The sequence below is a fragment of the Mus pahari genome, chromosome 21 (assembly GCF_900095145.1).
Source record: "Mus pahari chromosome 21, PAHARI_EIJ_v1.1, whole genome shotgun sequence".
Taxonomy (NCBI): Eukaryota; Metazoa; Chordata; class Mammalia; order Rodentia; family Muridae; genus Mus; species Mus pahari.
In genome coordinates, this window is record NC_034610.1 from 376186 (window position 1) to 401022 (window position 24837).

Genomic DNA, 24837 nt, shown 5'->3' on the forward strand with positions numbered 1-24837 from the left:
GGCAGCAGGGTGAATCACCCTGGAGGGCAGGGCTGGGGGCAGCGCTTGTCAGGGGGAGCCTTGGCTCTGAAATTAACTGGCTGTCAGGCACCCAAGCACTGAAGGGATAATTACATGCCCTCTCCTTGCTGCTGGGGTGGTGACTAACAGGAAAGTGACTGGGAGACGCCCCAGAGCTGAAGCTGCCTGAGAACTGGACCCCAACTGGGCAGAGATGCTTCTCTGAAGGGGGCACCCTTCACTTGGCCACATTCATTTGCTTTTCTGGCAGCTTCTTGTTCTTTCCCTCGCTGGATACAGCAGGAGCTACGACCATCTGAGAGGAGACTCTAAGACGGATGCTCATATCCTCCCTGGGTGAACAAAGTGTTACATTCAGAGTAGCTGGTCAACATAGGTGATGGAGTAGGGCATGTGGTCTGCACTCCTTGCCCTCTGCTTTCCGTGTGGTTATACACGCAGGATAGTCAAGATGGGGGATGACTGGTGGTCTTCCTGGGCCACACCTCTCCCATTCTCCAGACTTCTCACTTCCCAGTTCTGCATCTGTGTTTCCTCCCTAGACTTTCCTGGCTGGGGGTAAATAATTATGGAGGACGCAGTGTAACTTCTCTCCGGGGCAGAGAAGTACAGAATTTGAATCTCTCAGTTCAAACCCTCCCCTCAGCCCGAGCCCTGCTTGCAGGTTCTTGAGCCTTCTTGTGGAGACTGGACCCGTGTCATGCTGATGATGGCTTCCCTTTGTCCTTGGCTAAGCCACCAGACATCTGCATCTGTCTGAGAGGCAGCCTCGAGCTGACATATCTCCCTGCTCATCCTTCCATCCAAATGTGTCACCTTGGGCAGTCCTTTACCTGGCATTGCTGCTGCTCGTCCTCATGCCTGTGGGAGCTGTGTAAAGAGAAGAGCAAGTCTCAGAAGAGCCTGATTGGAATCAGCATTGGCTGTCTGTGGTCCCTCACAGCATTTACTGAAGTTAAAACCTCAACGATAGTGGGTCTTAACCTTCCTAATGCTGCAACTTTCTTATATAGTTCCTGATGTTATAGTGATCCCCCCAACCATAAAATTGTTTGCTACTTCATAACTATAATTTTGCTACTGTTGTGAATCATAAAGGAAATGTCTGATAAGCAAGATATCTGATAGGAAACCCCTGTGGGGGTCATGGCCCACAGATTGAGAACCATTGCTCTAATTTTGGTCATGATGAGTGAAGGTTATGCAACTTGGTGTTTTGTTTAAGAAGTATTTAGCGCAGATCTTTGAGAATGGGATGAAAGCTCTAGAAGTCTCTAGAAAACTGCTCGTATATCTGTATTCAAAACTGCATAGAATTCTGGGGTGTGTGGCCAGGATCACCACTCTGATGGCATTATGCATCGGTTTCCCCTTTGGGATTGCTGTGACCCTTAAGTTTATAACCCTGACTTTGAGTGTTTGAATTATTAGCCTCGGTGTCAATGCTATGTTATTGACATTTCAGAATCCATATTGAGTACTGATGATATGCAAAGTGTCAGGTTTGTTTAATCCTGTGGTTTTGTCTGCATTCTGTACATGCCCATGTCCATATTCAAAAGTGCCTATTCACATGTGTGTGGAGGCCAGAAGCCAACCATGGCCGCCTTTCCCTGTGACTGTCGACCTTATATTCTTTGAGATGGGGGTCTCTTACTGAGTGTGGAACATAGCTATTCAGCTAGGCTGATGGGCCCGCAAGCTCCAGCGATTCTCTGGGCTCTTTTTAACGTTTGTATTACAGGTGCAGCTTACAACACCTGGCTTTAAAATCGAAGGGGGGGGGGATCTGAACTCAAGTCCTTAAGCTTTCACAACAAGCGCCCCCCTTTTCCCGGGAGCACTTTGAACTTTGTTTTCATTTTCCAGTCTGCTAGACTAGGATACCAGCTAGCTGTAAATGTTCCACAAGGAGAGGGCTAGACAATAACCCCTCACCCAAATGGCAAACCAGTTATCCGGTTGAGACCAGAATACATTATCCTGAGTGGCATCGGCAGATTTCCTGAATTCCGCTGGCATTGACCTATGATGATGCTTGGAATTGTTAAAGGTTTATTTTCTGTAATTATGGGCGTTGAGCGGACAGGGCGCGTGGGGGGGGCAGGGGGCGGGGAAGTGAGTCTGGGAGAAGAGCAAGATATGAAACGCTGATCCTCAACTGAACTTTCATAGGCCTGGTTGCTGAGATAAACAGCTCTCTGGTAGGTTGTAGGGGGTAATTACCCACTCAACACAGGGCTGCTTAGGTGGTGGCGGTCCCCCCAGGCTGCTGTGAGCAGAGCTTCATGCTGTGCTCCCCTCATCCCAGCACATCAGACTGGGGCTGTTTCTTGTCCCTTCCTCTAATGGAGGAATAGCACAGCTGTGGTCTAATTTGGGCACCTTGCATGTTATCTAATCTTTAATATTTACCGAGAGTGGGGAGGATGTGGCTTCACGGGGTTTGGTCATCAAAATCTGCTCCACCAGAGCCCGCTTAGATTCGAACCACGCACGGTTAAGCGGTCTGCATAGTCACCTCGATGCCTACCTAGGTCAGCAGTCTTGCTTGCGTGCAGAACGCTGGAATGGGAGGCTGAACGAGGGCGCGTTCACATTTCAATGCAGCTTTCATGCCTCTCTCTATTCTAAGCATGTTATCAGCTTTTCCTAATGTCTGGGTCCTATGATGCAGTGGCTCATACTTTTAAAAAGTCTGTACAGTTCTTCTGGGTCATTTTGTCATTTCCTCTAGCATTCTGCTCTAGGGAAACTCAACTGTCATTGTCAGGAGCTCTAGTGGCTTGAGGTGGGAGAGGCTGAGAACCCCACCCATGAGCCCTGCTCACAGGCACACAGTGTGGCTTTTGCCTTCAGCGGCTTTCCAGGATGACAGCTCCTGAATGCTGAGGGTAAAGAGTGGGTATTTCGGTTTCGAAAACTTAGTTTCCCACTGTCCGTGATGTAGCACGAAGACCAGAGAACACAGGTATGTTACTAATATGGGGGAAAAGGAGAGCACTGCAGATTTAAATTTATTTATTTATTTATTTATGACTTTTACATCTGAGTGCTCTGTCTCCATATATACCTGCATGCCAGAAGAGGACTTCAGATACCATTATAGATGGTTATGAGCTGTCATGTGGCTGCTGGGAATTGAACTCAGGACCTCTGGAAGAGCAGGTGGTGTTCTGAACTGCTGAACCATCTGTCCAGCTCTGGATTTTAAAGGTCTCTTTCATGGCCTGGGATGACAGCTAAGCAAGCATGCGGACCTGTGTCCAGGTCCCCAGCAATGTACAAAGCTCAGAGTGGCGACATACTCATGAAATCTGAGTGCTGGAAACCAGCAGATCCCTCTCAAGTTCATTAGCCAGCCAGGCAGCCATCCTAGCCACGTGGATGGGCTCTAGGCTTGGTGAGCGACCCTATCGGAAATAGTAAGATGAAGAGAGGCTGACTGAGAAAGGCATCCTACGTTGACCTCTGGTCTCCACACACACATACATAGGAGCATCCACATGCACGCATACAGTCATGTACATATACATATACACACAAAGGCATGCTCTGCAAGGGTACCTTCAGATGCACTTTCTCCTTTTAATCCTCCTGTTTCCTGCCCCACCTCCGCCTCCCTCTCTCCCATTGCTCATTCAGCCACAGTGCACCCTCCCTCCCTGACTCACTTGCCTCTTTTGGGTTCTCAGTTTCCAGCTCTCTACTGCAACCTAAGTTCTCTCATCTTGTCAGAAGCCACCTGGCAGTGAGTAACCGCTGACATTTGCCTGGGAGCTTCCGGGCTGGTGACTGTACTGGTTGGAGATCTCATGGTGAGCTACTTACAACACCTCAGGAATAGAGGTGTCCTGATGCCAGCTGATGGGCTGGCATGGGATAAGTGCAAGCTCTCCCCTTCCCAGGCTGTTTTGTCATAAGGTCCAGGACTGAGAGGAAACACAGCTACCGTGGCCTGGCAGTCCCCACTGTTAGGGGGGAGCCTGTGGCTCCGTCCACTTGTTTGAGGACTGACGATTCTTTCAACAATGACTTATTAAGATGAAACTCTGGTTATTCAGCCATGACACAAGGTGAGGTTTGAAGATTGTCTCTGTCTGAGGTGTCAGCTAGCATTTAGTTGTCATGCTGTCATCAAAGGCGTGGGCTCCTTGCTGGTCTGCCCGTGTCTTTGCTGGTTTGTTTGTTTTGGTGGTATTCTTCTTAACTCAAGGTAATGGCACTTGAAATTATAGAGGTATTTGTTGAAAATAGTGTTGGTAACAGTTGCAGGTCTGCCTCTCCACATTGCTCCTGTGGTCAGCGTCAGGATGTGAGGGTTGGTTTGTATGAAGTATTAGCTGCCTGTGTGGCAGAGACCGATCCTCACGTGGTTGTCGGAGGGGAGGGTGGAGGGAATGAACAGAGGTGACCACTGCATTTCTAAATACAGTGTTACTAAAACTACAGTTAAAGTGTCCTTGGGTTGCATGTGTGCCCACTGGAGACAAACAGCCCAAGCACATGCATCGCCTAATTAAGGCTGCCAAAAGGGGAACAAATAATTGAATGTTTAATCTGCCTAGGACTTGGCTTCTCAAAGGCTGTTTCTGAAACCAGGTTCGAAGCTTTCTTTCCATGTACTGTTAGTAGAACAAGTCAGGGCCTCTGGAAGGGTGTGTGTGTGTGTGTGTGTGTGTGTGTGTGTGTGTGTGTGTGTGTGTGTTGGGGGAGGTTCAGTCAATTATGGTCCTGAGTTCCCTCTCCCTGTCTCTATCTCACTCTTCTGGAGTGACTGGGTTACTGGGTCCGTGAAGTCTAAAGAAAGGACACAGGGGAAGTGAGCCAAGTGCAATGCCCCTCCCCCCTTCCCCCTCCCCCCGCACATGCTAAGCATCTGTAATGGCTTTTCTTCTAAGTTGGGAGCACAGGATTATAGGTGGCAACATTCAAATAACCCAGGCTTCTAAGCATTCACAGTTGGTCTGCAGCAGATCCAAGCTATAAAGGGGCTCCCTTATACCACCAAACCAGAGCCAGTGCTTCTTCCTGACTTCCAAACTGTCTTGCTGTCTTGTGGAGAACATTTAGGAACAGGTCAAGCATGCTAACTATTGTGCCCAGTGTCTATGGATGAACATTTCGGCTCGTCCTACGCCTAGGAGGTTTCTCCCAGAAGTACATTTGTCTTGCCCTTGGAAAGTGGATATAAAGGATGGACTGGAGCAGTGATTCGAGGGGTTTATCTCTTGCTGTAACTAATTGGAAAGTACATCAGGCTCTTAATTTGCTGTTGTGTGAAGTAGAAAGACAGATGGGTCAGGAACGCTGGAGCTTTCGTTCAGTCTTCACTGGGCTTTGGGAAAATCACATGGTCCCCCCCCCCCACCCGAGTACTTATAAAGAATACCTTATACTTCCCTACAAGCTTGTGGCTGAGAGGTGAAATTAAACTAGGCCCATGTATGTAAATGACATTAATTGCAAAGGGCCTTGAGCAAGATGTCTGATATTATCTCTATGCATATGCTATGTAGTTTGTTTTGTTTTGTTTTGTTTTTTGAGACAGTCTTATGTATCCCAGGCTAGCCTTGAACTCACTGTGTAACTGAGAGTGATCCTCCTGCCTCCACCTCCTGAATGCACTGCGGATGAGTGCCGGAGTTACAGGTGTGTGCCACCATGCAGGGCTCATGTCACACTGAGGGCTGAGCCTAAGAGTTATGCTTGTTACAGAAGCACTTTAACAACTGAGCTGTGTTCCCAGTCCCACTATAACTGCAAACACCTCATCTCACCGAAGACCAGTTTTCCTACAACCCTATCAAATTCTCATTACAGTCCCCTTTAGCGGGCAGAAGTTGAGATATTGGCCATTAACTATCAGGCCAATATGTCATAGGCAGTTGGTCATTGAGAAAGCCAACATTGAGACTGTTTCTGAAGAGGATTTTCCCATAATACCAATTCTGCCCAGCAGGGGTTTTCATACCTAGGGGCGAGCACATGCTTAAACAGCATGTGTAAAATTTGGGTCTGTATGATGAACAGCTGGCTTTTGCAAGAACTATGGGCGCAACCATTTGGTAATTTAACTTAAACTTCAAACTTTATTAGGTTATACAGACAACTTTTTGGTTCCTTTCACTTTTAATTTGTGTTTGAGAGAATCTATTTCATAGAATTTGAAGGACATTTTCACTAGTTGCCAAATAATTTTAAATACTGGGTAGGAAGGTTTGTAAGTCCTGGAGTGCTAACTATTCATACAGGTGACTCTGTCTAGCAGCCATAGGCTGGTGGCTTGAAGTCTATAAAGACACTAACATGGAGTAATGACACCATTGTAAAAATAGCTACTTAAACTATATTTGGGGCACAGAAGTACAGCAGTACTGGGGGGAAACAAAACATTATGTTCTTGGCAGAGCTGGTCAGACAATGCACCAGAGGCTAAGTGTCCACTCTGGGGAATGAGTACCTGCGGTGGAGGCTGTTGTGACGGCAGTTCCAGGGTTTCCGACAGTAATTTCTGTTCTAGATGTTACTTTGACTTCTGTCTGATTATGCTTTTGTGAACTGTTATTTTTTTCCTATGTGTGCTGTCTTTGTGTGGAGTCACATTACATGGAATCAATACAACCTACAGATCTGTCAGAATCCAAAATAATCTAAAGGCCCATCACCAAGGGGACAGGTCTTCATTAAGGGACTCCCCACACAGTGCTTTGGCTAATATTGCCTGGGAGTGGGGAAGATAGCATCATTCCACAGTCAGGGCTCTGCACATATATGTATACATATACATGAATATATGTATATATATCCTATGTATTAATATGCATGAGTAGATTTTTATAAAATGGAATAATGTGTGCATGTGTATATATGTATATGTATATAATATACAGTGTTTAACACTGCATTTCAAGTTATTTTAATTTTAATCTTTCATCTTATCTGAATGATCTCATTTTTATAGTAGTTGAATTTTTAATTTTTTTCTAAATAGAATCATTTCCTGTTATTTTACAAAAAAAAAAAAATGATTCAAGGCAAAAGAGGCTCCACAAGATGTTTGATTTACAGAAGGAGGTCTGATTCGTGGGTCTGACTCACTCTCCCCTCACAGGGCCTTGGATGCAGCTAGAAAGGCACCCCAGCGTGACCTGTGGAAACCGGCAGAGGAAGCTGTCTTGGATAGATGAGGCCAGGGACATGAACACAGAACTGTGACTACAGAGAAATAAAGTCTAACATGGGATGAGGGGGCGGGGACTCTGCAGGAACTGAGGGCCAGTGTAGGGATGGGGATGGTGGGGAGCCTGAGACAGGTCACACAGGTGGACATGGGAAGAAAGAGGCAGGGCCTCTCTTGGCTCAGAGGTATGGGAAACATGAGGTAGTAACCTTTCTGCCAAGGAGAGGAAGTCATGGATTAGCAGTTACAAGCAGAGGCCCTCCCTGGTCCTGGGTTTTGCAGTCTTGGTATAGTATGCCAAGCAATTGGTTCCTGCCACCTGCAGGGCCCATGTCCAGAACAGCAAGGCAAAGGCCTGGGCAAATCCTGAGCACCGATCCCCCTGGCCTCTCCCCTTCTTTCCTCCAGTTTGTAGCCAGAACCCAAAGTTTTTGGCTCCTTGGTCTCTGGGCCATGTCCTCAAACAAATGCCTCTTTCAAGGAAGGTTATTCACACACACACACACACACACACACACACACACACACACACACACACACACACATAGGGGGGGGGTAGGGAGGGAAAGAGGGAGGGGCAGACTGTGGCGTTAAAACCCTGACATGGCTGGCATCTAAGTGACCCTAACTAACTTCTTCCTGACTCAGTTCCTATCCGTGAAGATCACATAATACAGGTGACTCAGAGGATCCAATGAGGGGAAAAATGAATATGAATAACCCACTAAGTATAGGCGCAGTATAGCCTAGGGCTCAGTGAAAGCTACTGCCCAGAAAACTGTCATTTTCCTGTATAATCTGTGTGTACTCCACACACTCGAAAGTGAGTGCACACATGTGTAAATGACATGAACGCAAGGTCAGAGGTCAACCTTGAGTGTCAGTCCTCAGCCACCATCTTATTTGAAACAGCATCTTGGTTTGTTTGGGGACTCTGTTGTTGTTTGTTCTTCAGTGGAATTGTGGTGTTGTTGTTGTTTTGGGGTTTTGTTTGCTTGTTTGTTTTTTCCTGATGCATACCCCAGATTAGCTGCCTCATGAGCTTCGAGGAATTCTGCTTCCTGTCTTGCTGTACAAGCCCTGGGTTCCAGACACATAGTACCGCATCTGGCTTTACAAAAGTTTACTGGGGATTTGAACTCAGGTCCTTGGGCTACCACTGAAAGTGCTTTTCCAGTGGGCAGAGCCATCTCTAGAGTCTAAAATCTCAACTTCTTTTATCTTCAAAATTACAAAAGGATATATTTTTTTTCTGGTTGCCTCAAAGGATGAGCCGAAGCTATCCAATTTCATCAGAAATTTTCCGTGAAGCTCCTCCTCTGGCCACACTGAATGGTGACTAGGACATGGTGACCCACAGCATCTCAAACAGGAGAGGCTCGAGCCATGAGCGAAACATGGAGGAGGACTAGGGAGGAGGGCTGGGCAGGAGTGCTGCAGCTGCAACGGGTGTCAGAACAGGGCAAAGTAAAATTGGCCCAGAGTGTGGAAGGACACATGCAGCCACCGAAGTGTCATGGAAAAGCAGCCCAGGGCAACTTGGGGACACATTCTGAGAAGGTAGAGGAAGCCGAGATGTTACTTAGTAGGGAGAGGGAGGACGGCTGCCTCCACATGGCTTCCCACACCATGGCCCCAGGCAGGCATCCTGCTCCTGGGACAGCCCAGAAGCTCCTGGTAACAGGAGAGGTGCCAAGGCTGCTTGGGTCCTTGTTGCCTGCCTTCTGCTTGGTTTCCTTATTTAACAGCAGTCTGGTCAGGATTCAGGAATAACGAAGAGAAGATCCCTCTGCCAGGGACCTTTCAAGGAGTAAGCAGCCTTTCAGTCGAGCCAAGCACCTCTTTTCCCATAAAACGCTATGTCTGAATGTTCCTCCTCCAGAGGCTGCAGAGGATGGCCAGTCTCTCAGTGTCTCCTGGCTTGGTACTGAGTTTCTTTACCGGATTTGTTCATGAGGAACGAGAGAGCTGCTTGGTGCCAAACACAACACCCATGTATGCAAGAGACTTCCATAATCCCACTCTAGAACAACTAATTAAAAGAGGACCATTCAAGAGGGAGAGGTGTCACCAAATTGTGTCTTGTGGGTCAAATCCAGCCTGCTGGCTATTATTATCAATAAAGTTTTATTGGAACTCAGCCAAGCACATTCACCTCTGCTCTGTGTTGCTCAAACTGGAACCCTAACACTCACTAAGAACCATTTATTAACTAGCATCACTGGCAACACAGAGGTCCCTTTCTCTCACTAACAAACCCTGTCCTCCTTTGGACAGTACAGGTGTCTTCCACCACAGGTAGCTGCTGTGACTCGCACTGCATTTCTGTACTGTAATTTATTTGACTGTTAATGTCATAGTTTACCATCTCCTTTTGCCCTGGTTGGGTGGCGGGGGAGGGGCAGGCCATTTTGATGTACTCCATTTGTTGTTTGCTCTCTTTGTTAAAGACAAGAATGACATTCTCTGGAGTTGTTTCTTCTTTCTCTATTTAGGCAGGGTCTCATGTAGCCCATGCTGGCAGTGAACTTGCCAGAACAATGACCTTGAACCTCTGATTCACCAGCCACCCCTTCTGGAGTGCTTGGATAACAGGTGTGGGCCCAGCACTCCTGTTTATGGGATATTGGGGATTGAACCCAGGGCTTTCTGCATGCTACCAACGGAGATCCATTCTCAGGCCTGCCCATTGTTTCACTGTTACTACTGTAAGACAAATGGCTTGACAGATATCACTGGTCATCTCAGCCCAGTTCTGCTGAGGCATCGCCATGTTGCCTGTAGGCTCACTAGCTGCCTCCAGGGGCCTCACAAAAAAACGTAATTTAGGCCTCTGACCCTGCTGTTCGGGGGAAGTCCGGAGGTGGTCCTCCTCACTCAGATGCCATCAGCCTTTCTGGGGGCAGTCTCCTGTCAGCTGGGGGCTCCAGATCTACTGTGTCAGTCATGTTGGTAATATTAGCTCTTTCTGTAAGTTAGAGACACGAAGCACAGAGCGAGTTGAGGGAAAGTCCTTTGTACTTTTTAATCATCTTTTCCCCTGAAGGCAAACTTTTCTGACTTAACTAATTTGCTAGAAGTGACAGATGACACTGTGGTTGCCCTCAGCTTGCTCGGGAACACAGCCTCCTCATGGCTTCTAGACAGTGAACAGAGGGTTTTTTTGTTTTTTTTTTTCTTTAAAAGAGAACATGGAGCATACTAACTATCCCCTGCCTGCACACCTTGCCCTAGCTGGGGCATCCTTAAGGTTAATCATTACCAACGGGCCAGAAATGCTAGTATTCTGAAAGTATGAAATCATCAACCTGATTCTTCTGCCTGAGAGATTGGAGCATTGAGAAGCCTTGCAGTCCTTATGCAGCCTTGACTCGGATTTAGGTCAGTGACCTAGGATAAAACTGCTAACCAAGTGTGGGAGAGAGAAGAGGGGAGGAGCCGGCAGCCAGAGTGTGTAAGTGAACACACATTTGTGCTATTGCCATCAGAGTTGGGGGGGGGGTGCAAGGGGGCAGGTGTGCATAACCTGTGCTCCAAGTCAGGCCTGGCCAGCAGTCCTTGATAAGCCAATTAAAAGGGCCAAATTAATAGTGGAAAGGAGAGGGAGGAGATTTACTCCGTGCTGCCATTTGGGGAAGAGAGATGAGAGATCTAATGAATCCCTTAAGTCCTTCTGTCAGGCCAGAAGAGACCAGAGCTTAAGTAGAGGGCAAAGGACATCCAAACAGCCTCGGTCAAGGTGTGGTCCCACCCAACACCAACCTGTCTTTATCTAGGATTCATTCTAAGAAGGTCTTAGAACTATTTTGGGAGACAAGTCCACAGTCTGCCTGGTACCCCTTTCTTCTTCCCATCATGAAATTCCTGGGAGAAAGCCTCATTTCTTTAGGGTCCATTATCTCAGTAGGAGTTAGATTGAGAGTCCTATGTGTCTTCTATTCATATTTTCATTTCAGCCAGATTGTTTACAGTATGACCAGTCACCCCGACAGAATAGCATTTGAAGGGTCGGTATATTGGTGACATCTGCTGCTGATACCCAACCCCAAGCTTTTACTGTAGGCTGGGAACTCAAAAGAAGCATTCTCTGGCATTTCCCTCTCAGTTGCTTCCATATGAAATATTACCTCATTATCCAGCAAGTTTGAATCTCGTTTTATGGGCTGAAAAAAAAAATTTTTTTTTTTTTTTTTGAGCTCAAGCCATGCAGGCAAAAATAGCTTGTCATACCTTGAGCCAAGGATGGGGGCGCTGCTGCACACCAATCAAGATGAGGCCATAGCTCAGTTATGCAGCAGAGGGCTTCTGACCAGCGCAGTAGCTCATAATAGGAGGTACTTTAACCCGCAGCAGTTACTTTTAAGGCTCCAAAGCCCTCAAGGAAACTGAAATAAATCCAGTCAGGGTATGTGTTCAAGTAGGAAAAGGCAACCATTAGAGCTGTTGTGTGATCTGGGGGGGGGGGGGGTGTTTGCAAACCAAGTGACAGGGAGGCTGTTCTGGTGTTTTCTGATGGAAAGTGTCTTGCTGTCCGGGTTAGGAGGGTTAGATGGTTGTTGCTTTGAACTTGGCTTGAGTAAGACTCTGTCCTTTTTCCTCCAAAGTGTACCTGAGGTTAGATGCTTGCTCGCTGTAGGCAGTTTGGGTGCCATCCCCCTGAAATGTTTTTCTGAGCTTCTTGGCAATAGACAGGCTGCCTCTTTTTATAGGGAGGCAGAAGGTGCCTTAGCCACGCATTGAAACAAACCCCAGAGGACCCTGCCCAGGCATCTGTCTGGATTCAGAGTTCCTCGGTGAGTCAGGCCTTGTCTGTAAATACGATGAAATTGTTTTCAAGTGGGGATCAAGCTTGGTGGCTCCGAGTAAATACCCGACAACTTTAAGTTGGTTTGTTTGGAGACAAGGCCTCAGTGTGTAGCCCAGGCTAGCCTTTATGCTGCAATCCTCCTGCTCAGGACTCTCCAGGTTGTGCACTGCCATGCTAAAGCAAAAAACTTGAAAGAACATATCGTGTTGGGGGTGTGGGAGGAGAGTGTCCGTACATTACCTTTCCACACAGTTTTAAGGAAAAAAAAATTCATTTATTCTTTTTAAGAGATTCACAAAGTGAATGTTTTCTATCCTCCTGAAGACCCCGAGGCCGACCATAAGCCCATTACTACTGATTGCTATACACTGAAAAACAGGAGAGTCGGCTACTACCTCAGCAGGCTGGTACCTTCTCCTCGCCGTGCCCACTGCTCTGAGCCTTCATACATGCCCACCTCCAACTTGGAACACTGCCTTTTGCTTTGAAAGCAGCCTCCTTAGGGATGAGGTCTGGATGGCCTGACAGACCTCCCCATTGTCCCCGAAATGGCACGTGCAAAGGTGTTTCTTGCATTCACCGCTTGAAGCAGCCACGTTCCATCCTTCTGTTACCTGGGGCAAGAGAGCCCAGGCCCCCTTAGGTAGGCAGAGGCAACAGGAAGAACAGGTTCACTCTGCCCATGGGTGGCCACCATTTACAAAGTGTCAGTGGGCATGCTCAGTGGGAGGGTCTCCTAAGCGAGGGGTGGCGCAGGCACTCGGCAAAGGCAAGTTTCCTCTTCTCCCGGATCCACGTAGTGAAGGGTGCAGCCATCTGTCAGATAGGCAAGGCTGCTATATATTCATCAATAAGGAGGCAGAAGACTCAGAAATGTCACTGCTCCTAAGTGACTTAACTATACTCGCATAGACTGTGGCCTTTTACTGTCTGATGCTTATCATTGTTGGTAGTAGAGGAAGTGACCTGTATCCACGAGAAGCTTTCTCACGCATCTTCAAAAACATTTGTTATCAAGTCTATGATAACAAGTCTGCCTCCTTGTGATCCTTAAAGTTACCTTTAGGCCTTGGCTTAAACCGTTAAGTGTACAATAGGCATCTGTGCAGCTCTTGAACACTTAATTGCGGTACCGTGACAAGTAAATTTGCCATTGAAATAACTCAGCTAACATTCACTTTTTGGAACTTAATCCTAGGAGAAGTGTTTTTAAAATGAATTCTGAATTTCCAAAATGGCAAGATATTTTATTTTTGAAGTCTGGTTATTTTAACACCGCATTGTTAGGTGTGATTTTTGACATTGCAGCAAGGCAAAGCTGTAATCTCACCAGATGCCATTTAACTTAGGGTGCGTTTTTTGTCAGATCTTATTTTGTGCGGTATATGCAAGCTTAATATAGATTCCACAGCTCTCAGGACTACAGAATCTGCATTGTCTGAGTTTGTGGTGCAAGTCTCAGAATAGAGATTTCAAGTAAGTTTTAGAGCCGGTAATTATCACCAGCTTTTTAGTAGCCAGTAGAAGACTAGGCCTAGAACCAGGGCCATCGTCTGGATGTGATTCTGCCAGCGTGCTTTTTCTGCATGCAAACATAGACTATGCATCTTCTATGTTTCCATCCTGGGGAAAGGTTATAAGCTGGAGTCAATGCCAGTCTTGGGAAGCCTGTGTAGGTGTAGCTGTCCTGATAGAGAGACCAGTGGTTTTCCTGAAGGCCATACATACCTCAGGATCACTTGGTGTATCCATGGCGTTGGGCAAGGTGGTACGTCCTTGTAATCCAACACTTGGGGAGGGGGGGCAAGGTAGGACCTCAAATGCAAAGTTGCAAGGGCTGCATAGGGTGACTCCATCTCAACAACAATCCCACAGTGGGGCGTAGTTGCACATACCTGTATTCTCTGCACTTGGGAGGTGCAGAAGAGAGAGCTGCAAGTTCGGAGCAAGCCTGGTCTATTTAGCAAGCTGCCAGGCCTCCCAAGACCTTATCTCACAAACCAAAACCCCCACATGTGATGGGGCCCCAGGGGTTCTGGCTCAGGATTGAACCATGTTTGGTTAAAAACTAATGTGAGGTTGGGGTCCACCCAAGAGGATGAGGAAGCCAGGAGCCTTTGAGTGTCTTAGTCACATTCTTTCAAGTTCCTCAGGTCCTGGAAAAGAAAGGCTGCCACCTTTTGGTTGCACTTCCTGTGAGCTTGTGCTGTTAGGATGTGATGAACAGTGTTGGAACTTCCAAAACAGATCATAAAATCTGATGATATGGGACACTTGGAAAATAGAGTTATATTCCAAAGCCTTCAGATACATATCTTTTGGCAGGGGGTGGGGCACAGTGTTTGATTTAGCTCAGGCAAGCCTCAAACTTGCTTTGTAGTTGAAGACGACTTTTAGCTTCTGATCGCCCTGCCTCTGCCTCCTGAATGCTGGGGTTTACAGATGTTCACTACCATGCCCAAGTTGGCTTTCATGATGCTGTGGGTCAAAGCCAGGAAATTTGTTGTAACCTAGGAGAACACTCTTTAACTGACCTATGCCCCAGGCCGTCCATATCTTTTTTCCTATTGAATTTTATATCCGTCTTCTGATGGGCATTACCAGAAATATTCATGTTCAAATTTAAAAATGAAAACAAGCGAAAATACGTATGTTCAAGGAAAATTGTTTTTCTGCTTGAACTGTTTTGAAGCAAACACTTTTGAAGTCTGCATGTCCAGTTGTAAACAACATCTCTCTCCTTTATCTCCTCTTGTGCTGTAAACCAGGATTCATGCAGAAGGGCATGCAGTAGGCGAGAGCCTCACCTCTTTCCACTCACCCCTTGAGTGAGGCTCTGAACATTACTGGGTCCGTGCTTCCTGCCGCATCATTAGCTCAGGGGTCATACCCCACTTCGGACCACATTACAATCTTAGCTGATTTTTCCATGGTTTTCCATCCCAGGGTGGTCTTTCCATCTCTCCAACTCATCTTCTTGCTGGTTTCCAGACTGTCCCGGTCTGCACTTTGATGTTTCTAACCTTGGCAGGTCTTCTTTACTTGGGTGGCAACTACCCTCTCCACTTCTTTGGAGACTGAGCAGGCAGGATTGGTTGATATTCATTGAACTGGATAGCAAGGCCAGGCAGAGGATCACTGTTGAAGGTTTTGGTCTTGATTCTGTTTTTCCACCAAATGAAGATGAAGACACTATGTTGGGAAGCAGAGGAGCTGGAACAGAAAAGGATGGTGGAGAGGGGGGGTGAGGGGGGGGAGAAAAGGGTGGTGGACCAGAACGGCATTTTTTTTTCTGACACATATGATTTCTATTCTATCCTGGTATATGCATAGCCAGCTTGAGTGTTTTCATTTATAACTGCTACATGGCACAGGTTACATAGCTAGATCTGAGGGCAGAACTTCAGGCAGACTGGGACCAAGCCATCCTGGAATTGTATGGTACCTCAGCATGTCTGAGTTTCCCAGATTGGGAGATGGAAAGCTGGTTCGGTCAACTGCTGAGGGGAGGATGGATCCAGTGAATCTGCCTCCTTTATGTACTGTTCAGAAAGCTCTATGTCTGGAGTTTTAGAGCAACCCCAAGGAGTAGAGAGTCTCATTCCCGACACTCTGATTTTTAGTGATAAAGAAGCATTCATAGCTCGTGTGATAGTGAGGGATGTTGTATACCAAAGGAAAACACTATAGATGCTGTCTTTCTTACAGGACTCTTGGGTAATAGTGAGAGTAGTCTGAAGTGAATGAAGCTATTGGCTCTAGATCCAAGTCTTTGTGAGACTCCTGACCGTGTGCTTGGTGTAGATGAAACACTTGGTGTTCTAGGTGAGGTGCATATCCAATGCTGGCAAGCAGTGTCCTGAGCATGACCTTCCCTCTCTTGTCATCTCTCAGAGTGCTGACCAGATTGCGGAGCTCTGCAGGGACTTGAACGGCACCCACGCCAACAGTATGGAAGCACCAACAGAGAGCCATGACCCACCTCCCAGGCCTCTGGCTCGTCACCTCTCAGATGCAGATCGCCTCCGGAAAGTCATTCAGGAGCTTGTAGACACAGAGAAGTCTTATGTGAAGGTAATGGGAAGTGGTGGGGCATGCACACCCCATTGTTGATGATGTCTAGCTGGTGGATGCCTGAGGTTGCCTCTGCCTGGGACATCTGCCACTCAGGATGTAGACATGTTCTCCCTGAGGTGAACCGCTGCAGGGAAGGGTGGGCAGGTTGAGTGGGTAAAAGAACTGAGAAGACTCCGAAAATTTGGATTCTTGGTTCCTTTGTTGCCAAGGCAGCTTTCACTATGGAAACAGATGTTGGAGTTTATAATTTGCAACCTGTGGGAACGGACTCTACACTGCTTCAGCAAAAAGAGTAGCGATCACTTTGGGTTATGAGGAGCTGGGGAGCAATCTATACCCCAAGGGCCCTGAATATAGGTTCTCAGAATCCAGGTGGTCAGCCCTATCTATGGAAAGCTCTGTGTAGAATGGAAGCACTTCACCATACCACGACAAAGGCATAGCTATCGTGGTCTTGGGTACCCATTGAATTCATTTATCTGATCAGCCAGCCCCTAGTTAGTACTTTGAGAAACATTCTATTAACATAGGAGATTGAGAATATAGTATTCTTTTCTTCACGCATTTGCTGATGCTTTGGGGCTATCTTAAGCTTGCTCCACTTGTCGTATCTCTGGAAGGACATGGCCCAGGACAGTGGCTGGAAATTCAGGCCTGGGCTGGCTTGTAATGCTGCATGTCCTTCGGAAGACCTCTCCAACTTCCATGTTGGTCCCTGTGCTTGTCACCAGCCTTCCAGAAATTCTTACATCTGCTAAGTCCACAAGTTACAAATTGGCACACATATGGCTGTTACCCAAGCAGCTGGGAATGTAGTCAGTTGGTACAGTGCTTGCCAAACATGTGCAAAGCCCCGGGTGTGATACTGCCGAACTGAATATGATGGTGCATGCTTGTAATCCCAGCACTCTGCAAGTAGAGGATTCCTTCCTCTACTGATCAGGAGCTGTTATTCTCAGATACATAATGAGTTTGAGGCCAGGTTGGACTATGCTGGACTTTGTCTAGAACCAAACCAAACCAAATCAAATCAGCCAACCAACCAACCAACCAACCAACCAACCAACCAACCAACCAACCAAGGCCCATTCGAGTTCTTACTGTGCTACTGCTAATTCCCAACACGTTGTCAGAAATTTTAGTCTCAGTTGGTTCCAGTGCCTCTTGTATTGGTCTGTGGAAGGGAAAGAAAAGCTAGAAAGATTTTGGCTTTACTTTGCAGTATTCCTTGTCCTATATCCTGTGGAAGATAGGGACTTCCAGGGAGCTCAGAATTTCTTCAGTGACCCAACAACCTTGTTCAAGCAGCTCTGGGAGCTGTGAGTGCTTGAGGCTCTGGAGCCATCAGGCATTTGAACAGCATCACAGAACCTGCTGTGTCCAGCACAGAGTCGGGAACAGAATGGATTCTCTTTTGTCACCATCCTCCTTTTGGAGTACACTGTACTAGCAGGGCCATTTCCAGTAAGGGTTAGGCTACTGAGGTAGATGGGTGAGCAGGTAGTCAGGGAAGGGCCAACTCTTCCTTCTTTGCAAGAACCCTGTCGTTTGTTTTTATAGGACTCCAGGCACGGAGGCTCTTTGCCACCCAGGGCTCAGTATGACCCACTCCCGCTCTGCAGCAAGACCTCTGGGCAAGTGGCATTAGTCTGGATAGGAGTGACTGTGTGACAAAATAACCAGTGTTCAGTGCAGACTTATAGTTCACATATACCCCCTACTATTCTTTCATTTCTTGTTGCTGACTTAACACAGGATTTTCTTCATTGTCCTGCTTGGATCTAACTCCAAATCTGCATGTACCTTGAAATTTTCCACATCTGTGTGTCCCTGAGATTTGATCTAGTAACTCACAGCCACCTTCCCTCCTCACATTCCCAGGTTGTTGTGGACGTGGAAAGGGAGGGAAGGAAGAAGGGAGGAAGGGAAGGCAGGGAAGTTTTTTCATTGTGAAGAGCTGGCGGTGTTGGGTTTGCTCTCACAGTGGTTACTAGTTAGGTTTTGGGGACACTCTGGGCTTCAAGCAGTCTAAGACTCCCTTGCAAAGCTGGGCAGTCTGTTCTACTAAGGAAGTAGAAGCTGGCAGATTCAAGGCTAACCTGGTCTACATAGTGAGTCTGCATAGTAGTCAACTAGCTCTAGACATCTGACTCCTGATTCTTCAGAATGAATCAAAGCCCGAAGAAGTCTTTTCTGTCACTAAAATATATATTGCTTTTGACTCCAAGTTCTTAAATAGAAACTTTAGTGGGTTATGTAAATATTTCCACCATTGTGTTCTCCTCGTGACTAGATCAGTAGAGACTCGTGTGGCTTAGGTTGTAAACATCTTTGCTGCTCAATGTTGGTGTTCTTGCATCTGAACACATGAGTTGGGAATTCTGCTGGTTTCAGCCTGAAGTCACAACTCCATACAGAGGCTGTCACAGTAGCCTGTTCTGTCAACAGGTAGTTAATGGCAGAGTGGTTGCTCATAACATATAGTGAATCTGTACAATCTAGGAGGCAGAGGTATGGAGTCATTAATCTTTGTTTTAGGTAGGCAACGATAACCACTTTGAAGGGCAAGAATTTCAATGGGACACATGCCATCATTTTTAATGGAAGTCTTTGGAGCTCTTGCCTGGGCTACCAGAATCAACTGGTCATTCTGGAGATTTATGTATTAAAGAGGCTCTTCTCTTGGCTTTCAGGATCTGAGCTGCCTCTTTGAACTATACTTGGAGCCACTTCAGAATGAGACCTTTCTTACCCAAGATGAGGTAAATAGCAAACACCTTCCTTCTGCCTCTTAGCCTCTTTAACAATTTAGTATCACAAAATGATGCTCTTACCTTCAGGGTTTGTACCCAAGAACCATGGGGGGGTGGGTGGGTGGGGGACAGAACTGCTTTGTTGTTGCTATTGTTGTTGCTTTGTTGTTATTGTTGTTGCTTTTGTGCTGTATCTTGGATGGCCTAGAACTATGTAGACCAGGCTGGCCTTGAATTCACAGAGATCTGCCATCCTCTGTATCCCCACTGTGAGGATTAAAGGCCTATGCCATCATGCTAGATGCAAAGAACACGTTTTACTTAAGTTTGTGATTTTGGTTTGGGCTGTATCCATAGCTGTCTGCGGCTTCATGTAGCCCATGGATTGCAGGCTGGATACAACAGTCTTAGAAAACAACAGTAGATTCCTTTTTTTTCTTTCTTTCTTTCTTTCTTTCTTTCTTTCTTTCTTTCTTTCTTTCTTTCTTTCTTTCTTTTTTTTTTTTNTTTTTTTTGAGACAGGGTTTCTCTGTATAGCCCTGGCTGTCGTAGAACTCACTCTGTAGACCAGGCTGGCCTTGAACTCAGAAGTCCGCCTGCATCTACCTCCCAAGTGCTGGGATTAAAGGCGTGCGCCACCACCAGCTAGCCAACTGTAGATTCCTAATGAACACACCCAAGTTGAAGGCTCTTCAGAAAGTCTTGTGTGTATCCTCTGCTCCAGAAAGCTCAGTGGAATATTTACAAAGGCAGAAGGATTTTTTTTTTCCAGGAGGTATGGCCAAAAGTTACTTTTCAGTTTATGGATTAATATTAAATCATAGGAATTAGGTTTTTTTAATTCTAATTTCCATTTTCCCTGATTTTTAAATTCCAAATCCACTTAAAAAGTAACCTTGGAAGTGTGGAATTGTAGGGAGATGGAGTTGGGTCTCTAGGTGTAGACTGTACCCCTGTGACTATGCTCTGTAAGGCTTTGCTTTTGCCTAGGTCGAGGGGTGCACTTCCTGTACACGGGGCTGAGGGAGCCTAGCTTGTCCTGGCCACACCTTTTTACACCCCACTCTTCATGTAGATGGAGTCACTTTTTGGGAGCCTGCCAGAGATGCTGGAGTTTCAAAAGGTGTTCCTGGAGACACTGGAGGATGCAATTTCTGCTTCCTCAGACTTTAGTGTTCTGGAAACCCCCTCACAGTTTCGAGTAAGTATTTTGAATTTGGATTAAAGCAAATGTGGTGAGTAGGGTGTACGTTTCTTTCTCCCATGTAGGTGAATTCAGTGTTTTATTGCATTGCTTGCTCTGTGGGTGGGGAAAGGCAGCTTCGTAGTTTAGCCCTGGAGTGACTGTGTTCAGGGGTTAGTCTGGATCACCTAATTCGGCACATCTACTCCACTGACTTTCAAGAAAGGTACTGTAGTAGAAACTTCTTTTAAAGCAAGATCAGTCCGTCCCCCTCCCGCCCCCCCGTACTGGGTGCCACTCTTATGAGGTCTTGGGAAACTGGGCTGGAGAATGTGGATTTCAGACTGCTATCAGGGAACTTTGTCCTTGTGAAGGAGTAATTGTAAGGACCATGGCTGACAGGGAGTTCTTCCAGAGGTGAGAGGGAAGGCAGTAGAAAGGAAGTTAGAAGCATACAGTAGGAACGATTCATCCCAAGTATGGAGTAGGTGGTTCTGAGAGACTCCATACCCCACCCCTTAAGCCAGTGGTTCTCAACCAGTTGGTTGTGATCCTTTTGGGGATGGGGGTCTAATGACCCTTTCACAGGGGCTGCCTAAAGTTGGTTGAGAAACAGTGCCTTAGCCTGTTTGTTGTGAATTCCATCAGATAGTTAATCTGCTTCCAGGAGGTGTCTCTGCCAGAACCTTTCCCATCAGTCTAAGGTCTGCTAGGCAATGCTTAGACTGTTCCCCATCTATAGACGGAACAGAACAGTCCTGACGATTGTCAGAAGTAAATTCTTTGCTGACATCAGAGCACATACAAGACATGTCTGATTTGACCTTCTCTCCTCCCTTCTAGAAATTGCTGTTCTCCCTTGGAGGTTCTTTTCTCTACTATGCGGATCACTTTAAACTGTACAGTGGCTTCTGTGCCAACCACATTAAAGTACAGAGGGTTCTGGAGCGAGGTAAGTTGTTGATACCCTTTATAGTGCTTTTTAAAAACTGTTAATAAGGGATAGGTCTGCATCCAGCAAGGAAAAAGTTCAATATAATTTCCATGGTTTGTCCTCCTCTCTTGATAAAAGCAAGAGGGAGAGTTTTCATTATTTGCAGGGATGGTGGCCGTGGGCTGGTGGGTTCTAAGCTTTGTCATGTGTCACTTTGCTGTTTTTTTTTGTTTGTTTGTTTTTGTTTTTTTTGTTTGTTTGTTTTGCTTTTCCTATAAAAGCATTCTAGCCACAAGCCTTGCATGAGTGGAGATAATACATAGTTTTTTATTTTCTACAATTCTGTTAACTTTCTTAGGCCCGTGGAGCTATAAAAAAAACCCCACCATCAAACTTCCAGGAGGCAGATAACTAAGGTGGTTTTCCTGGTGGAACTGGGAAAAACGGCCTCCCAGAGGCTGCCCACTCATCCACTGTCATGAAGGTGATGTTGCAACCTTCTCTTATGTTCATGGGGCAGGCATGTGGAGAGGTTTCTTCTACAATCTTGGGTTTAACGTTTCTACTGAAGCAGCTTAAACCCATTTGGTTGAAGTGCAGAACTTCACAGTATCCCAGAAATTTCAAGTTAAAAAAGAAGAAGAAGAAAGAATACAAACAAAACAAAACAAAAAACCCCAAACAAAGAGACAAACAAAAAAACAAACAACAACCCCCCCCCCAAATCCTGTTTCTAGGAATGCTTCGAATGACTGTGAGTTAGCCAAATGGCCAAATCCATCTTTTCAGGCCACTTTCAATGAAGGACTGAGGGCGCCCAGCTTCTTTTCACACATACCTTGTTATGGATGGTGTAGAGTAAAACAAACAAAAAAACCGTGCACTCCAACCTGTCCTTTGCCATAAAGATGAAGGATCATCATTTTGACACCTACATGGTCCGGTGGTCAGTGTCATCTGTGTGCTATTGATTTAACCCTTGAGATGTAACCTAAACGAGGGTATTTCTTCATCCAAACTGGTTGAACTCTAAATGGCTGGTCTGCCAATGGCACCCAGGGGAACCCTGTGTGATGGCCAGTGTGTCGGCTGCCCAATCATATGTGCCTGTCATAACACTGACACAGGAGAGAGGCAGTTCTGGCTGCTCAGGGATCCTCATGCCACACTTAGTGGGAAGAACTGTAAGCAGGTCTGGTCTGCTTGCAGCTGTGTGGTGAAGGCTTCAGAGGTGGGGCGACACTATTCAATAGTGTATAGAGTAAGTTCGAGGGCAGGAGAGCTAATGCTTCCCTTGTAGTTGAAGCCCATCTTTAGGCCACCTAGACCAATCATGGGTATTCAAGGATACACTGTGATGTCACATCCTTCTCTAGAGTGTGGACTGTACATTTCCTCTATAATCCTAGCAAACTACCTTCACTTGCAGGCTCTGTCAGTGGTGTTGACAAAGACGCTTGCCACTCTGTTCTACTCTGGTCCCTAGAACTGTGTACTTAACCCACGGAAGCACTTGGTTTTAATATTGAATGGCATTAGGACCGTGGAAATATGTAAAATGCAGTTTAATCCATCCCACCATGTTCTCCTAAGGATCTTTTATCCATTGGTTACAGCTAAAACAGACAAGGCCTTCAAGGCTTTTCTGGATGCTCGAAATCCCACCAAGCAGCACTCGTCCACGCTGGAGTCTTATCTCATCAAGCCTGTTCAGAGAGTGCTCAAGTATCCTCTGCTCCTCAAGGAGCTGGTGTCACTGACCGACCATGAGAGTGAAGAACACTATCACCTGACAGGTAAGGCTGGAGGGAGGCTGCTTGTATTCAAGCTGGTCAAGAGTGCTTTCTGGGTGTCCATAGCTCTTCCCCAGGAATCCCTGGTACTGTAACTGCTCATCTCAGTTACATCGACTACATAAGAAAACAGCTCAGTATAGCCATCCTCCGTGGTGCTCAGTGTAGACCGAAACTCACAGAGCTATGTCTCCCTTCTCTTCTGAGTGCCGGGACTAAAGGTGTACATAACTGCACCTGGCTTACAGGGAGTCTTGCCGTGAGGTTGCTCTTACTAAATTGATCAAGAGGGATGATTTGATTTGAAATTTTAAGCTAATGTAATTTAGGTCTGGTGAGTTGAAGTAGAAGACCACAGGTCACTTGGCTAGTGAACAGTGCTATAAGAAGTCTCTCCTGCACTTTCTGTGGTCTTGGCTGTGCTACAGCTAAGGCTCATGCTTGCTGCATGGGCTGCCACCTTGTGGAGATCTTCGAGTAGTGCTCACATCCAACTACAGGCATCCGGTGGCCGTTGCTACCTTGGTGTCTGGTGTCTCACAGGGGATTGCTACCATGAACTGACCCGAGGTATGGTCTGACAATAGCACCCAGGCTCTGGAGATGAGAGCTAAGTGTCCCTTAGGTTCAGAGAGAAAGTCATTTGCTTCCCACATGTCAAAGCTAGCAGGTCTAGTTGAGCCACAACAACATCCCCAGACAGAAGCAGGTTAGTTGCACTGAGAATAATCACTGAGAAGAATATAAAGCAAACTTGTTTTTCCAATGTATACATTGGTTTCATAACCAACAAAGATAGGATTTTTTTTTACATGAATGCTAAATTGTACAAGTAAATGATATAAAATGCAATTAGTCCTTTGTCCCTCATATGCCCCTTGACCAAATTATAGACAAATAGCAAGTAGAATGCAAACAACTGAGCTCACAGTTGGGTATTTGTAATTTACAGACACCAGAAGTAGTGCACTTTTTCCTTGAACTGGAGAGCCAGACTCTAGGTCTATGTGTTTGAAGCAGATGCTAGCACTGCTGAGCCCTGCCCTCTGACTCTGTGACTGAGCAACTGTGCTGGATTCCTAACTTGCCAGGTAGTTTAGAGGAAACGCTGACTGGAAGAGCAGCTCTCCCCAGGCCTGACATGTGGGGTTCAATTCTGGAGCCACTACTCATTTTTCTCTAGAACTCTTGTTTTATATTCTGGAATATGGTATTGGTTACAGTCATTGTGTTCTTTGGGGACACATAAAACAGTTAAGATGTGTAGCTGAGCCAAGGTTAGCTTTATGAATGGCACTTTTCACAGTCACCTCATTTCCGAGAGGATTTGAGGTAGAAGACAGTCTGGCTACCTGCATTAAATGGGCCGTACCTCAATCATGTTACCATTTGTTGAGAGCTGGACTCCCACGTTGGCATTTGATGGGATTCAGAATAAGCAAGCATACTCTCGTATTTTTTAGAAGCACTAAAGGCCATGGAAAAAGTCGCCAGTCACATCAATGAGATGCAGAAGATCTACGAGGATTACGGGATGGTGTTTGACCAGCTGGTGACGGAGCAGAGTGGCACAGAGAAGGAAGTCAGTGGGGGCTTTGGACTGGGCAGTTTCATGGCTGGGTGGACAAGCTTAGGGTAACTTCCAGAGTAGCTACTTGTAAGACTTTCCTAGGGGAAACAAAGCCATTTTTTTTGCTCTTAATATATAAAGTAATTATATAATTAATAGAGAAATGTAGTGTAAAATGTATTGAACTAGTCTAACAATGTAACCGTGTCATGTTAGCGTTGTACAGAGGCAACAGAAGCACCAGAGCTGGCTTCTCCCACCTCCTTCCTTTCCTATGCAAGTGGAGTTGTAGGTTCAGAAACTAGAACCCAGGGAAGGCTGGGCTTGAGGAATGGAGGAGGAAGGAGCCTAGCATGTGGATAAAATATGGGGCTTGTTCCTTTCCGGTGACCGTCCTGTTTTGGCATTGGTTATAAGTGATTACCTGCTTACTCAAGCAGACCCAGCGATCAGTGACATTCTGTATTTTATGTGCTTTTCACTTTTGTGTGGTTGCTAAACTTAGAACACTGAGCG

The 24837-nt window shown here is 46.2% G+C and overlaps 1 protein-coding gene across 4 annotated transcripts in view; it reads left to right on the forward strand.

Moving 5' to 3' along the window:
• Positions 1–24837, forward strand: part of Tiam2 (T cell lymphoma invasion and metastasis 2) — a 194124-nt gene that overhangs the window by 162249 nt on the left and 7038 nt on the right. For 2 of the 4 annotated variants that reach the window (XM_021221237.1, XM_029532809.1), the window contains 6 exons: positions 15906–16085; positions 18782–18850; positions 19917–20042; positions 20868–20976; positions 22575–22754; positions 24215–24333. In XM_021221237.1, coding sequence (XP_021076896.1) covers positions 15906–16085; positions 18782–18850; positions 19917–20042; positions 20868–20976; positions 22575–22754; positions 24215–24333 — 783 coding nt within the window. Of the gene's footprint in view, positions 1–619; positions 994–3949; positions 4098–15905; positions 16086–18781; positions 18851–19916; positions 20043–20867; positions 20977–22574; positions 22755–24214; positions 24334–24837 lie in introns of those variants that run through there. The other 2 variants (XM_029532808.1, XM_029532810.1) reach the window with 2 other exon arrangements.